Source organism: Apteryx rowi, unplaced genomic scaffold, assembly GCF_003343035.1.
Source record: "Apteryx rowi isolate R43461 unplaced genomic scaffold, aptRow1 scaffold_125, whole genome shotgun sequence".
NCBI classification, from domain to species: Eukaryota; Metazoa; Chordata; class Aves; order Apterygiformes; family Apterygidae; genus Apteryx; species Apteryx rowi.
The window spans coordinates 1,267,545-1,281,488 of record NW_020447475.1 but is presented as its reverse complement, the minus strand read 5'-3'; the positions used below and the strand labels follow the sequence as shown (position 1 = coordinate 1,281,488).

General features: G+C 39.2%; 1 protein-coding gene across 1 annotated transcript in view; it reads right to left on the bottom strand.

Moving 5' to 3' along the window:
- The window catches only part of COL14A1 (collagen type XIV alpha 1 chain), a 134,157-nt gene that overhangs the window by 67,900 nt on the left and 52,313 nt on the right, over positions 1-13,944 (bottom strand). Inside the window, exons 12-16 of the mRNA XM_026055693.1 lie at positions 13,167-13,296; positions 7,840-7,979; positions 6,033-6,159; positions 4,824-4,963; positions 1,002-1,134 (exon numbers count right to left, since the gene is read on the bottom strand). Of these exons, the coding sequence (XP_025911478.1) occupies positions 1,002-1,134; positions 4,824-4,963; positions 6,033-6,159; positions 7,840-7,979; positions 13,167-13,296 (670 nt within the window). The remainder of the gene's footprint in view (positions 1-1,001; positions 1,135-4,823; positions 4,964-6,032; positions 6,160-7,839; positions 7,980-13,166; positions 13,297-13,944) is intronic.

Below are 13,944 nucleotides of genomic sequence, written 5' to 3'. Positions count from 1 at the left end.
GATGTAGAGAGGAAGGAGAGGCTTTTTCAGGTTGGTCCTCTGAAATCATCTGCTTGAGTAAAGCCAATTTCCACAAAACTGTACATTTCTCCAGAAACAGGCTTAAAACAAAATAATACATTTTCAGATTCAAACTATTTTAGAGATGGGTATGGTAAGTACTGGTTATTTGAGAGAGGAAAAGAGGGAGATGAACATCTTCAGGGCAACGATTTGATTGCAGATTATTATAGTAGATATTGTTCAAGTATAGCRGTTGCATCTCCATGTGCATCTAATCCAACTCTCTGGCCTGAATCAGGATTCTATGTACGTTTAGCAAAGCACTTAAACATATGCTTAAAATAAAAAATATATTTCTTTACTAAATAGCAGTGGATTTAAATACATGACTAAGTATGCCACTGAACTTTAGCAACCTAGCTGAAATAGCTGGCCACTGTTTCAGTTATGAGCTATAATATTACACTGAAGATGATTTTAAGTTTTATTTTTGTTACTTCCATGGTAATTTCACAAGTATTAGTGTAAACTTTCTGGATCGCTATTACAGCCAAGAATGAGTGCAACTCCAGTGAGGATAAATTACAAAAATAGGAAGGAAAAAGGTATGGTGCAAATGCCAAACATTTTCAATGAAATTCTTGTAAACTATTTACTTTAAAACATTTATTCCCCAAACAAAAACTAATATAGCTTCTAATAAGGAACCCTGTTCCATGACTAAATATTGAAATGTAGGATGAAAGAATTCATTATCTCATCCAAAGGCTATTAACACCACTGCTCAGAGAGGGAGCCAAACCATCATCTTGATTCAATACCATCTACCACACAATATTAAATAAGAAGAGCAAAAAATACAATCAGCAAAGCCTTGGTGATAAATCACCATATTCTTCAATGTTAGAGATACTCAAAGATTAATTATATCTTAAACATAAGATTTATGCATTAAATTTTAAAAACTTCTAAAATTCATAATCAATATTTTTTCTTACATGTAGCTCCAAGAACAGCAACAACTTCACTTTCACTTTCATCATCAAAAACTGCCAGCAAAGAAACTTCGTATTCTGTGTTGGGCAACAAACCCTCAATAACATGAGTGTCTGCGTCTCCCTTTAAGACAACCTAAAAAACAGAGCAAGGTTAAAGCAAAAGAGTTTTGTGTTTGATTAATTTATATAAGTTAACTGAAGTTAAGTAAGGAAAAAAGATTCTACTTTAAAATCACARAAAACTACACTCCAATATGCCCAAATAATTTATTAATTACACTGAAATTAGAAGTAACCCAGATAAAGTTTGGAAAAAAATTGTTAGGAGTATTTAGAATGTATTTATTACTTTATTGCTGGCTTGAATGTTCTAATGTGCAATCTTAGACTTTCATCTGCAGCTAATTATTTGCTAAAGCTGACCATGTGCATTTCATTTGAAAATAATCACTGAGATTCCCTGATGAAAGCAACATAACACTAGATTAACTTTAGTTTACTTTTCTACCATTCGAACATCATTACAGCAAACACACTCAGCAATTCCATAGCTTTGCAAAATGCTGTTTCTATACTTAACATACAACTACCTATGTTCAGGTTTTCAAATTTTCACTTTGTCWCTGAACATGATCTCTAACATCAGCAACATTAAGGTAATACCTTTGCAGTTTCAAAAGGTAAGAATACGCTGCCATTAGCTAACATAATTATAATCTGAGTAATGATTCCACACATTTGAATGTTACTCTCAGGGAAAAAAGACCCTGCAAACAGTTGTATAAATGCAAAAGGTTCCTAACTCCACCATCTCTCAGCTGCTTCAGGTTATCACCCTCCCTGCTGCCCAGGCTGGTAGCACAGCACCTCATCTTGGTTCCTCACTCATCAGAACGTCACCTCACACAGTTTCAGTARTTGGTCTTTGCTGCTGTTTTACCAGGTCTGGCTTGTTCTGATTGAACAGGGTGAGGGACGGCTTGTACAGTCTGTATCACTAGCAGATTTGATGTGTGTACATGAAATGGTAATCTGTGGCAGGAAGGTGGTAGCAAACTGCACAAAGGAGAAATTTATTCCACTGACAGAGCTAGATCCAGAAAGGATGTCTGTCCACAGCCAAAGCAATCAAGTGGTTTGTATGGTGTAACAGAAAGGACATTTGCTGTAGACTTGGGAACTATGGGAGGTGTTTTGCTGATGAATTTGCTGTAATGTTGTGGTGTTTTACAGAGTAAGTTTCCTTGATTTTTACCTACAACACCAGCAGAATATTCACATATGCAATGTCAACTGTAAGAGGAAGGTTTCACTTTGGATCTTTTTGTTTTGTAATATTTTCATTGGAAAGGATCAACAGATGGAGTTGGAAGCAGAGGAACTGTAAAGGAGAATACAAGGAACCTGAGCAGYAATTCTAGTGAAATGGGCTGACTGGTTTTGGGAACAGTTTTTAGGCTATGCAGACAAATACTAGGATAAAACGATCTTTCTCTAGAGTAACACTGGCAAGTTTTTTAAAGGTGGCCACYGTACAAAGGGAATCAAATTAAGGTTTGTAATGGAAACCAAACAACGCTTCTGCTGCATAAAATCTACTACAGCAGTCAGCAGAAATAGCAAATCACACTTTATTCTTTTCACTATCACAGAATAAGATTTCCTTAGTTGACAGACAGGCAAAGTCCAGAAAAAAGAAAAATTGCGTGGAGGAGGGACCCATTAAAAAAAATAAAAATCACAGACTTTCTGAACTCAGAAATAGAAAACGACAGCAGAGAGAGATGAGTTGGGCCCATGTCTTCTGCAACAATCAAATTATGAATTAGGCACCCCACACTGCACTTTCTGGTAAAAATTTTCTTCAGAAAAATTCAGAAGTGAGCTTGAGCGAGTCTAGCTGCTTTCTAAGTAGGTATAAGTAATACCTTCCTTTCCAGTTCCTCAGAGCCTCCAGTCAGGTGTATCAAATCATCATGAACTTTCTATGCATCGTTACTGTCTTGTACATTACTTTGGCATCCTTTCTGAAATGTAACTCCTATCACCCTCCACTCCCTGCCAATTTAGCCCACAGAGAAGAACACAAAAAAGAACACAAGTGCTGAACTTTCAAGCGGAGAGGACAAATAACAGGCATAGCAAGAAGAGTAACCAAYGCAAGAGTATAACAACATGCATTCTCTACTTTAACCTACAAATAGAAGGTCACTCTTAAAAATCTTATTCCAGCTCTTTAGTGCTAACGCTGCACAACTCTCACACGCATCAGTAGTGTGTGAAGTAAGCCGAGAGGTGTGTAATTCTCATCACCACTCTGTGACCCCACTCAGCTAATCGGCAAGCCAGGTCTTGGAAGAAAGAGAGGGAGCGCATGTTGTTTCTCTGCATGACTGATCRCTTAGCTGGGAAAGAAGTTTAAAGAGGCAACAGCCTGGAGGTATTGTGCTATCCTTGGCCTGACCCTGTTAGAGAAGTCATGCAAGCAAAACAAGAAAGCAGCTTGGGGATTTTTAATATTTCAAGATACAAAAATATGAGGGCCTCCAGCAATTCTTAATGAATGAACTGAGTAAGTGGAACCTTAAAAGTTCAAATATTTTGTGATCATTTATTCTCACACTCAAAAAACACCACAGATACCATAAATCCCACTACAAAAACACATATGGATTAAAGGGATTTGCTGGCAACTGCTCACTGGAAATTAACACAGAAACAAATCAGTCCATCCATTGCAGGGGAAACTCTGGGGGATGACTTGCGTCAGCTCACTCATTTGCAAATTCTTCCTTTTCCTCACCCCCTCCTGTAACTTCTTTCAACAATTCGTGGGACTGCTTCTTGCCAGGTGGAAGGGAGGCAAGAATAAGGCTAGGCTAATTTCCAGAAAAATGCCACATAACCTAGTCTGAACAGACCACTTTCTGCCCTAATGAAAGAAAAAATGATGCGTGAAACCTAGGCCCAGCAACATAATCTTCCCCACCATGCCCTGTGCCCAGGCAGATAGTTTGCAGATGTGGCCCCTCTTCACAGTGCAGGTGCCTACAGAGAGAGATGTCTGAGAGGGTAGAGGAGACTGAGGAATAGAAAAGAGGGGAAAAAGAAAGAGGGAATAAAAAAAAGAAAAGGGAGGAGAGGATATGAGACAGACTATGAAAGAGGAAAATTTGGGAAAGGGATTTATTTGGGAAAGTATTTGGAAAAAGAGAATAAAGTAGAAAAAGCTGAAGAGATGAAAAATCATTTAAGACTCAGCCTAATGAAAAAATGGCACTACAGAAAAGATGCACAAAGGCCTAGAGCAAAAAAAATACAGCATTGGCAGGAAAAAGAGAAAGAAAATCATAAAAAGGAAAAAATTACTATGTGCAAACTTTTCCCTCTGTAAGGAATGGTTCATAGCTAAAGCTTAACAAGTGATTTTACTGTGGACAGCTTAYTAGACAAATTTGGAGCCTCATCTGAGGCTACGACAACTCTCGCTCAGCCACATTCATCTTCTTCACAGCAAAGCAAACAATATGACCCTATGAAAACTGAAGCAGTACAGAACAGCAAAGCTAGGTCTGTGGCAACTGGTACATTACAGACTAGATTGATTATTCGCATATCTCTTCTTTCCTCACCTCCTCTTCAAAACAAACTGGAATATCGGTTTGATTTTATTTCAGAGAGCTTTGTAATGGGGCAGATTCTTCTCTGAATGAGTCAACTGGCCACACTTAGTTGGCAAAAGTTAGGCGTTTGCAGCACAGGTGTCCTCAGAGTGGGATTCCCTCTTCCATTTCACACACTTGGAGACTCAAGGCAACTCACCTCTTCAGGCTTCCCCCCATCCAAAGGTATCCATGCCAATCTATAAAAAGCAATATCTGAGGAGGTAGGTTTCCAGCTGACCCTAAAACTATCTGTTGATGCTTCCTCAACTTCCAAATGCTGGGGAGCTGGAACCTTTTCTGCAAAATATTACACAAAGGAGAAGTGAGAGTAAATTATTTTCTGAAACCTACATAGATGACAACATCAGGCACAAACCATTTCACCTGCAGCTTGTCAGGAAGAGTATAACATTAGAGGCACTGCTGATTCTTTGCCTGTTTACTGGTACTTGGGGAAGTGTTTTCATAACTGGAGGAGGGGAACACCCACAATACATGCTCTTTATGTACTCCAACCACATGCATTAAATCCTCCTTGTTCTCTCTCTACTGAAGGAGCCCCATGCAACCCTCACTCCTCTCCTTTACTCAGAGCTCTGTGCACCATGCTCTTTTCTTTTCCTTCACCTCAGACCAATGTCCCAATCCCTGCCCTTGCCAGAGGCTCTGTGCGCATTCCCACTCGCACTTGGCATGTGGCTATCAGCCTCTTGCTGATATGTATGTCCTTTTTCCTTGTCCACCTCATGTTTCTCTTTCCTCCCTCAAAGTCCTTCTCCTCCCATTGCTATGCTAGAAAAGGTTACAAGTGTTATCAGCCATTTGTTTAATGAACGGACAACTTGCAGAACTGCTCCAAACTGTAACTGTGCTAAAGGGACCACAGGAGCCTTAGGTGTCATATTTTCTCCTTTTTGTGTTCCAGTTTCTCCCCCTGTATTTATGGTTGTACCCTTTATTGCCTACACCTTTCACTAGTTAGATGCATGATTCAAAATTCATCACATTTCAGACAGAGAGATAAATGCCATCATGTTGAATGATGCTTCAGAAAGCTGTGGAGACAGCTGCTTCACCACCTAAATGGAATAAAAGATGCTTTAAAAATGGCTGATTCTGTGAACACTGAAGAAATGAATCTTATCCACACAGATGTGTTCATGATGTCAGAGCTTACACCCATGAGTGAGGATGAAACTGGCCCCATTAATAAGGGAGCAATGACACTGAAAACTCCAATGAAATGAATTGTAAGCTCTCCATACATCTGAATCCACAGTCAGAGACACTTGCTGTTACTTTCCAGTAAAGTGAGTGAATATCAAAATTCTTCTTGGAAAACCTTTAAAAGTTCAGCAATACTTACTTGTTGTAAAGCTGCCAGTAAGTGGTTCGGACTGCCCTTCATCATASAGGGAGAAAATAGCAACAGTATATTCTGTATGGGATGTCAGACTTTCCAGAGTATGTGTTGAAATGCGATCAACTTCCACCTATAGAAAGTGTAATTTGCAGTAGATATTGATCATACTTAGGAATAAGGAAAAAAAAACTGCTTTACAGTATCAGTCTCTGAAATTCTTCTGGGTAATACAGAGAGAAAACATCATGTAATCAGGAAAGAAATTCTGTGAAACTATGAACAAAGATAAATTCAGGGCCATAAAATCTGGCAAAATCCATTAAAAATAGATCTTTTTGTTCATGACAAACTAGAGAAAAGGAGAATACAGTCTTAGTAAGCCTAGCTCACTAGCTAAAATATCAGCACTGTATATTCAGGAATGTGTAAATGGAAGGAACTTCCTGGGCTATCAAATCCAGTCCCTTGTTATTATGGATAAGTGTTGCATAAACTGTTATGGTTAATATTTGTCAAGATAAAARATGACAGTTTCATCTGGTCTCTATCCAGAATACAGTTAACATGACTTTGCAGAGGATATAAAACTCAAAGCTGTATAAACTGGCAGTGTATCAGTCCAACCATCCAGTGTCATGTTAGCTCAGCACCATAGGGAAAACGATACCAATCCAAAACAAACAAAGAAAATGCCACCTGCTCTTTCAATAGACATAAAAGAAGAGTTAAGAAGTTGGTAAAAACCTACTGAACATTCACTCACAGTATAAAGTATATTAAAGCAAGCCCAAGAAGTTCAAATACCATTATGATGAATGCAGACAAGACATTATATATATTAAGATTAACTTTTAGGAAGAGGTCAAGTGATTCCTAACTTAAATGTTAAGGGARCTTGAGGAAAAAAAAAAGACAAAACTTTACACAGACATGCTCTCTTCTAAACTTGGGAACAGTTTCTTTCAGGTTTAATACAAATATTCATCTCATATGTAAGAAAGACAAGGCAATTTCTGGAAAAAACATAATTACATATAGCTACTATTAAAGAATTTTTGGAGGGCTAAGGCATATATGACAACTTGTTTTTTAAGGGATCTGGCCTGTTTTAATAATCAGACTGACTTCATCATCATTTTTCTAAAACTGTTTTCTACTTCTTTTTATTTCTGTATTAATACCATTTCATTTCATCCCAGTTTTCATTCTATCAGAGAACTCAGGCTGTTAAAAGCTAATACAAAACACCTTCAGTCACAAGGCAAATATCATATTGCATAACTAAATTATTAAAACAGCAAGAGTCTAAATTAGAACTAATTGGTATCATCCTGTCACCATTCTGCTCAAGGAAAGTCAATTTTCCCTCCAATATACAACTACAGCAATAAATGTAATAAAATATAGTGAAGCTTTCAGATAGTCTTTTTGAATAAGCTTTATATCATGACATATGATRTACTGGAAGCCTTGTTACCTGGACTGAATCAAGAATAAGTATTTCCACACCATACACTTAGTCAAGTCTGCAAACCATTACTGACTTGAGTAGTTTTGTCAGTTTGTGTGTGCAAGCTATGACTGTTTTGGCATGTTAGAAGTTTAGAATACTTTGCCCACCTATCTGATGCACTTCAAATATATGTCCCATACTAAGCAAACTGTTGCTTGCACTAAATTTCAGAATTCTTTAGTAAATCTTTTATTACAGCTTGCAAGTTAACATTTGTTTGTAAAGGTTACCCTTAGTAATTAAAGAAGTTTGGGGAGGTCTGAGACAGATAAGAGAAGGGAAGAGCTAATAATTTACCTCATTGGTTTCTGTTCCATCTGTTTTAACGTACATGATGCGATAGCCTTTTACATTTTTGGAAGCAGGATCCCATGTTAGCTTAGCACTACTGTGTCCAACATCAGAAAATTTCAAGTTTGTTGGTGGACTTAGAGGCACTTGAAAAGGAGAAAGATAAAAACATGAAAATGAGTCCAAGTTTTATCTGCAAAACATGTCATGCCTTGTAAACAAACAGCACATTTTCCATTAAAAAATTCATACCACTAGGTAATAAGGCTAATAATTGTATGCCTATAAACTCTTTTAATTCAGGTTTGCATCAGGCAAAGCACTGACATGAATCCTTGTATTAAAAAAAACCTACATAATCTCTACTTCAATGGGACTACTTAAGTAATTAAAGGCAGGTAATGTGGTTTTAGTTCTTTGCTAAAACAGAACCTACAGTCCTGGTAAGTGTGTTTCAGTTAATACCAAAACAGAAAGAAATTAGGTTCCTGCTCATTGTGGATGTCATGGCTGGATTTACCCTGCACAATACTTTCCATAAATATGTGTTTGTATTTGTAAATTAATTTAATTAAACTAGATTTGTACCCCATGTGTGTTTGTTTTCCATAAGTCTTCAAGCAAAAATATTTGCTGGCAGGAAAATTTTGGCAAAACACTTTTTGAATCCTAGAAGTCCCTGACAGAAGGGTAAGTTTGTCCAAAACCATAACTAGTTTAGAAGATCTCCAAAGCTGCTCATTTTTTTTACCTCTACTTAACCTTTCCTCTTTTATTACATACAGGAGTCCTTCTCTGTATAGAGGACTGCATTTGGTTGAAGCTGTTTCTGAACAGCAAYCCCAGCTAAAGCCATATTTATACAGGCATACCTCGGAGATATTGTGGGCTCGGTTCCAGACCACCRCAATAAAGCAAATATCACAATAAAGCGAGTCACACAAAATTTTTGGTTTCCCAGTGCATACAGAAGTTATGTTTACACTATACTGTAGTCTATTAAGTGTACAATAGCATTATGTCTAAAAAAACAATGTACATACCTTAATTAAAAAATACTTTATTGCTAAAAAATGCTAACCATCATCTGAGCCTTCAGCGAGTCGTAATCTTTTTGCTGATGGAGGGTCTTGCCTCGATGTTGATGGCTGCTGACTGATCAGGGTGGTGGTTGCTGAAGGTTGGGGTGGCTGTGGCAATTTCTTAAAATAAGACAGCAATGAAGTTTGCCACATCCATTGACTCTTCCTTTCACGAAGGATTTCTCTGTAGCATGCRATGCTGTTTGATAGCATTTTACCCACAATAGAACTTCTTTCCAAAYTGGAGTCAATCCTCTCAAACCCTGCCACTGCTTTATCAACGAAGTTTATGTAATATTCTAAATCCTTGGTTGTCATTTCAACAATGTTCAGAGCATCTTCACCAGGAGCAGATTCCATCTGAAGAAACCACTTTCTTTGCTCATCCATAAGAAGCAACTCCTCATCCATTAAAGTTTGATCATGAGATTGCAGCAATTCAGTCACATTTTCAGGTTCCATTTCTAATTCTAGTTCTCTTGCTGTCAGCCTGTCCTTTGAAGCTTTGAAGTCAGGCATTGACTTCTCTCTAGCTATGAAAGTCCTAGACRGCATCCTCCTCCAGTATAAGGCCGTTTCGTTTGCAYTGAAAATCTGTTGTTTAGTGTAGCCACCTTCAACAATTCTCTTAGCCAGATCTTCTGAATAACTTGCTGCAGCTTCTACATCAGCACTTGCTGCTTCACCTTGCACTTTTATGTTATGGAGACAACTTCTTTCCTTAAACCTCATGAACCAACCTCTGCTAGCTTCAAACTTTTCTTCTGCAGCTTCCTCACCTTTCTCAGCCTTCATAGAACTGAAGAGAGTTAGGGCCTTGCTCTGGATTAGGCTTTGGCTTAAGGGAATGTTGTGGCTGGTTTGACCTTCTACCCAGACCACTGAAACTTTCTCCATATCCTGTTTCACTTTCTTATCATTCGTGTGTTCACTGGAGTAGCACTTTGAATTTCCTTCAAGACCTTTTCCTTTGCATTCACAGCTTGGCTCACTGTTTGGCGCAAGGGGCCCAGCTTTCGGCCTATCTTGGCTTCGACATGCCTTCCTCACTAAGCTTCATCATTTCTAGCTTTTGATTTAAAGTGAGAGACGTGTGACTCTCCCTTTCCCTTGAACACTTAGAGGCCATTGTAGGGTTACGAATTGCCTTAATTTCAGTCTTGTTGTGTCTCAGGGAACAGGGAGGCCCGAGAAGAGGGAGAGAGACGGGGGAACGGCCAGTCAGTGGAGCAGTCAGAACAAACACAACGTTTATTGATTAAGTTCACCATCTTGTATGGGCACGGTTCATGGTGCCCCGAAACAATTACAATAGTAACATCAAAGATCTCTGATCACAGATCACCATAACAGATATAATAATAATAAAAAAGTTTCAAATATTGCAAGAATTACCAAAATGTGACACAGAGACACGAAGTGAGCATATGCTGTTGGAAAAATGGCACTGACAGACTTGCTCAATGCAGGATTGCCACAAACCTTCAATTTGTAAAACACACAATATCTGCGAAGCGCAATAAAGGAAGTGCAATAAAATGAGGTATGCCTGTAGACTATATACTCTTTGACCGGGATGAACTGGAGGAAAAAGGGGCCATGCAGGACAGTCTCAGACTGCTTCCAGTTTTCTCTCACACCAGAGGAAAATAATTTGTGCTCTCTCTGCTGCTCTCAGTAGCAGGTTCTGTATTAGCCCAACATCTGGCAATTTTCTTTGAATTTTGAAATGTATCTCTATCCATTCCTGCATTCACACGCACACACTCCTCACCAATCTATGTGGATAAACAAGCTGCAGCACTTCAAATCAGTTTCCCCCACACAAGAGCAAAAGGGAAAAAAATAAAAGAAAAAACACATAATATATGGGATCTTTAACCAGGCCATATATATTGACCCTGAATCTGCAAGCAGACATGTAACCAGCTTAGGAACAGGCAAGTCAACTTGGCTATGAGGAAAAAGAACACAGGAACAGATCGGAATTATATTAGATGAGTTTGCCACACRTTCTGGCATTCAGTGTATGCCTCTGAGTCAAGTGAAAGGAGTATCACGTGCTGGCTTTCCTTTCTACTTTCCATCAGTTGTGGAACGCACCTCATTTCACCAACCAGGCCGTACCACAAAATACTACAGTCTCGGTTCTTTCTTTTTGGAACCCATCCCCCTGCCAACAGTGTACTCATGACCAGACAGACAGTCCTGCTGCCAGAATTACGTGATATTTACAGTGAGTCTTGGATAAATCCTGCTCCCCCTTGCCCCCCCCCCCCCCCCCCCCCCCCCCCCATCCCCCCCCCCCCCTTGCCCCCCCTCCCCTCCCACCCAAATACCCATCCCAGAATAAACTTGTTGATCATGACTTGGTTTGGCATAGAGAGAGGTTTTGCTACAGTGACAGGGATGATAAAGTGCAGAATAATATTTTTCCCTAAATACAGACTATCTGATACATGTAACGGTATTGCAAATTAGGCAGATCACTCTCCAGGTAGATGTACAGTCCAGGAAGAAAATACTAGGTAGCCTATTCTTTAGTTGGAAGCCAGAAATAATCACACTGAAAGAAAATAAATAAATAAATAAATAAATAAGCTTAAATCTAGATCCAGACAGGGAAGAAAATACCAGTGAACACCATGTGTGACATGATGTGCTCACCGAGAGCTTTCTTTCCTCCCAGACTGACCCACTGCCTGATGAAGCAAAGCCTGTTAGAAGAGGGGTTACTTGAATAGCTACATAGAGAAGGTTCATAGAGAAGCATCCATCTTCTTTCCTATTACAGTGCTAAAGAGCAGACAGAGTTGGCTGCATTGAGTCACCCTAAAAATAACTGAAGGTTGCAGGGTGGTTAGTTTTGTTTTTATTCTGGTCTGGTACAGTAATGATGATGGGGCTGACTAGCATATGTTACTAGCTTCTGTGATCAAACACTGCCGTCATGGATCCTCGGCTGGTGCCAATGTATCTGGAATTTGCATGTGATCTTCCATCCAATGTGCTAGCCAGGTTTAGAGCTGTGCAGCCTCCAAGATCATATGACATGAAGTGAATTCAGGCTGGCATAGCTATAAACTACATAAACTAGTGTTCAGGACAAATAAGACAGAAATTGGGCAGATATTGCCTAAAAGGAAAAAAAAAAGAAGGAATGAGAGATGAAAAGAGGGAAAAAGAGAGACAGGGACAGAGGGAGAAAAGACAGACTTGGTTCTCACTGTTATGAATCTCCTATACTCATTTCAAGTCCACAGATATGCCCAGGTTGCATTAGTTCAGGATTAGTACTCGTCTCTCTTCAACCGTTCTCTGAGAGATGACCCAGTTCAAACAGCATTCCTACAGCTTCTTCCACCATTACTGATTTCACAGGCAATTGCTCTGGTGCTTCTTTTTCTTAGTACTTGCATGCCTGAACTTGCACCCATTAAATGTAAGTCACTTGCGCACTGACCTACTCATGTCAGGAGCACAAAACAAGAGGAAGTAACCGCTCRACCCCTGGGAGCAGTGGAGATGTCACTGAATGCAGTCCCAGAAATATCCCAGCAGCACAATTGCCTATTTTCAATTCCTTTGTCTTCCAAATGCTAAGGCTATTTAGAGAGCTGACATACAATTCTGTCCTCTGCTAACCGTACACAGCATTTAGCTGGCCAAACTCTTGCTGCTTATTAAAAACACACCATTTATCATGAGTGCACAGGCACTTTCCAACCCTTCATTTACCAGATGTTCAGCAGTGGGGGTTGGAGAGAAGTCTTCTCTTTGCTTTTTTCCCCTCTGTAATGACTACTGCAGAGCCAGAGGAATAAATTTCGCCATCTGAGCAGACTCTCCCACACAGCTGGTTCTCCAACTACATGAGTCTAAACAGGGCAGTCCCAATTTAGCTATACGTTATAACAACTCATGACATTCATTTATCTTCAGCAAGCTCAAAAGACTCTGTCATTAGTTCCACTGAAACCAACAGGGATATCAGTAGAACCACTACCAGTAAGAKAAAAGAGTTCAGAATCTTGTTCGAAAAAACTGTTTTGTGGAAACTAATATCCTCAGCCTGTATAAATTAAGTATTAGCAGTGAGAAACTACATAGTCATCCCAACTAAGGTACAGTTAAGACCTCCTCCTATGGACTATTCAAATCAGATTTTAAAATCAGATGTCTGTTCTAATATGTACAGGCTCTTCTGAAGTTTTATTAACACTTAAGTGAATATAGATATGTACTACCCACATGTAGTTTCTTGTCCGGTAAGGGGATCACTAGCTTCTTCTCCAAACATGGCGTAAACTGTGACTGTATATTCTGTATTTGGCAATAGTCCATCCAGTTCAAGATATGTTGAGGCTTCTCCGATTTTTATCTAAAAACAACACAAATAAAAAAGACACATAATTTCTGAATTAGCTCATGATAGAGAAAAATGCTATTTATACACTTAAATTGGGCACGTGATCAAATGCTTTGCTGAGCCAAGGCTTTGTCTGATACTGTGCCTGCAGCACTTAGCCGAAGATTTTAGGACTCTGCRCAACAACCAAAACATCAAAATTGCCAAAAAGCCAAAAGCCAGCATGCAGGTAAGAGGAATTTAAAAGCAACCAGTCACATTAGCAATGACACGATAGTCCTCCTCTGCAGAACCTGCAGCTACTAAGCCCTTTTCATTCACAGCTACACCTTGTTCCATCTTTAGTCTGTTACAGGAGAAATTGTTTTCCACCCAGAGCAAGACTCAGATTTGCTCTTTGCTCCTTAAGCTGTGTATTCTTTTCCTCCTCCACGTCTTTACTGAATGCCACATTAAGGGCAAGTGATTTATTTAATGTGGAAAAAAAAAATCTTTTTTCAGGGTGAGGCTCAGTCTTCCTGATTCAGTTAGTTTTCAGGGAGGCCCCATTTTTAACAGCTACGTGCTCATAGCCACTCATTTAGCAGAGAACACAAGTCTATGTGAGATCTTGGTAGCTTCCTACCCCATTTCCACAAGTTTACATGCCCTTGCATGCTT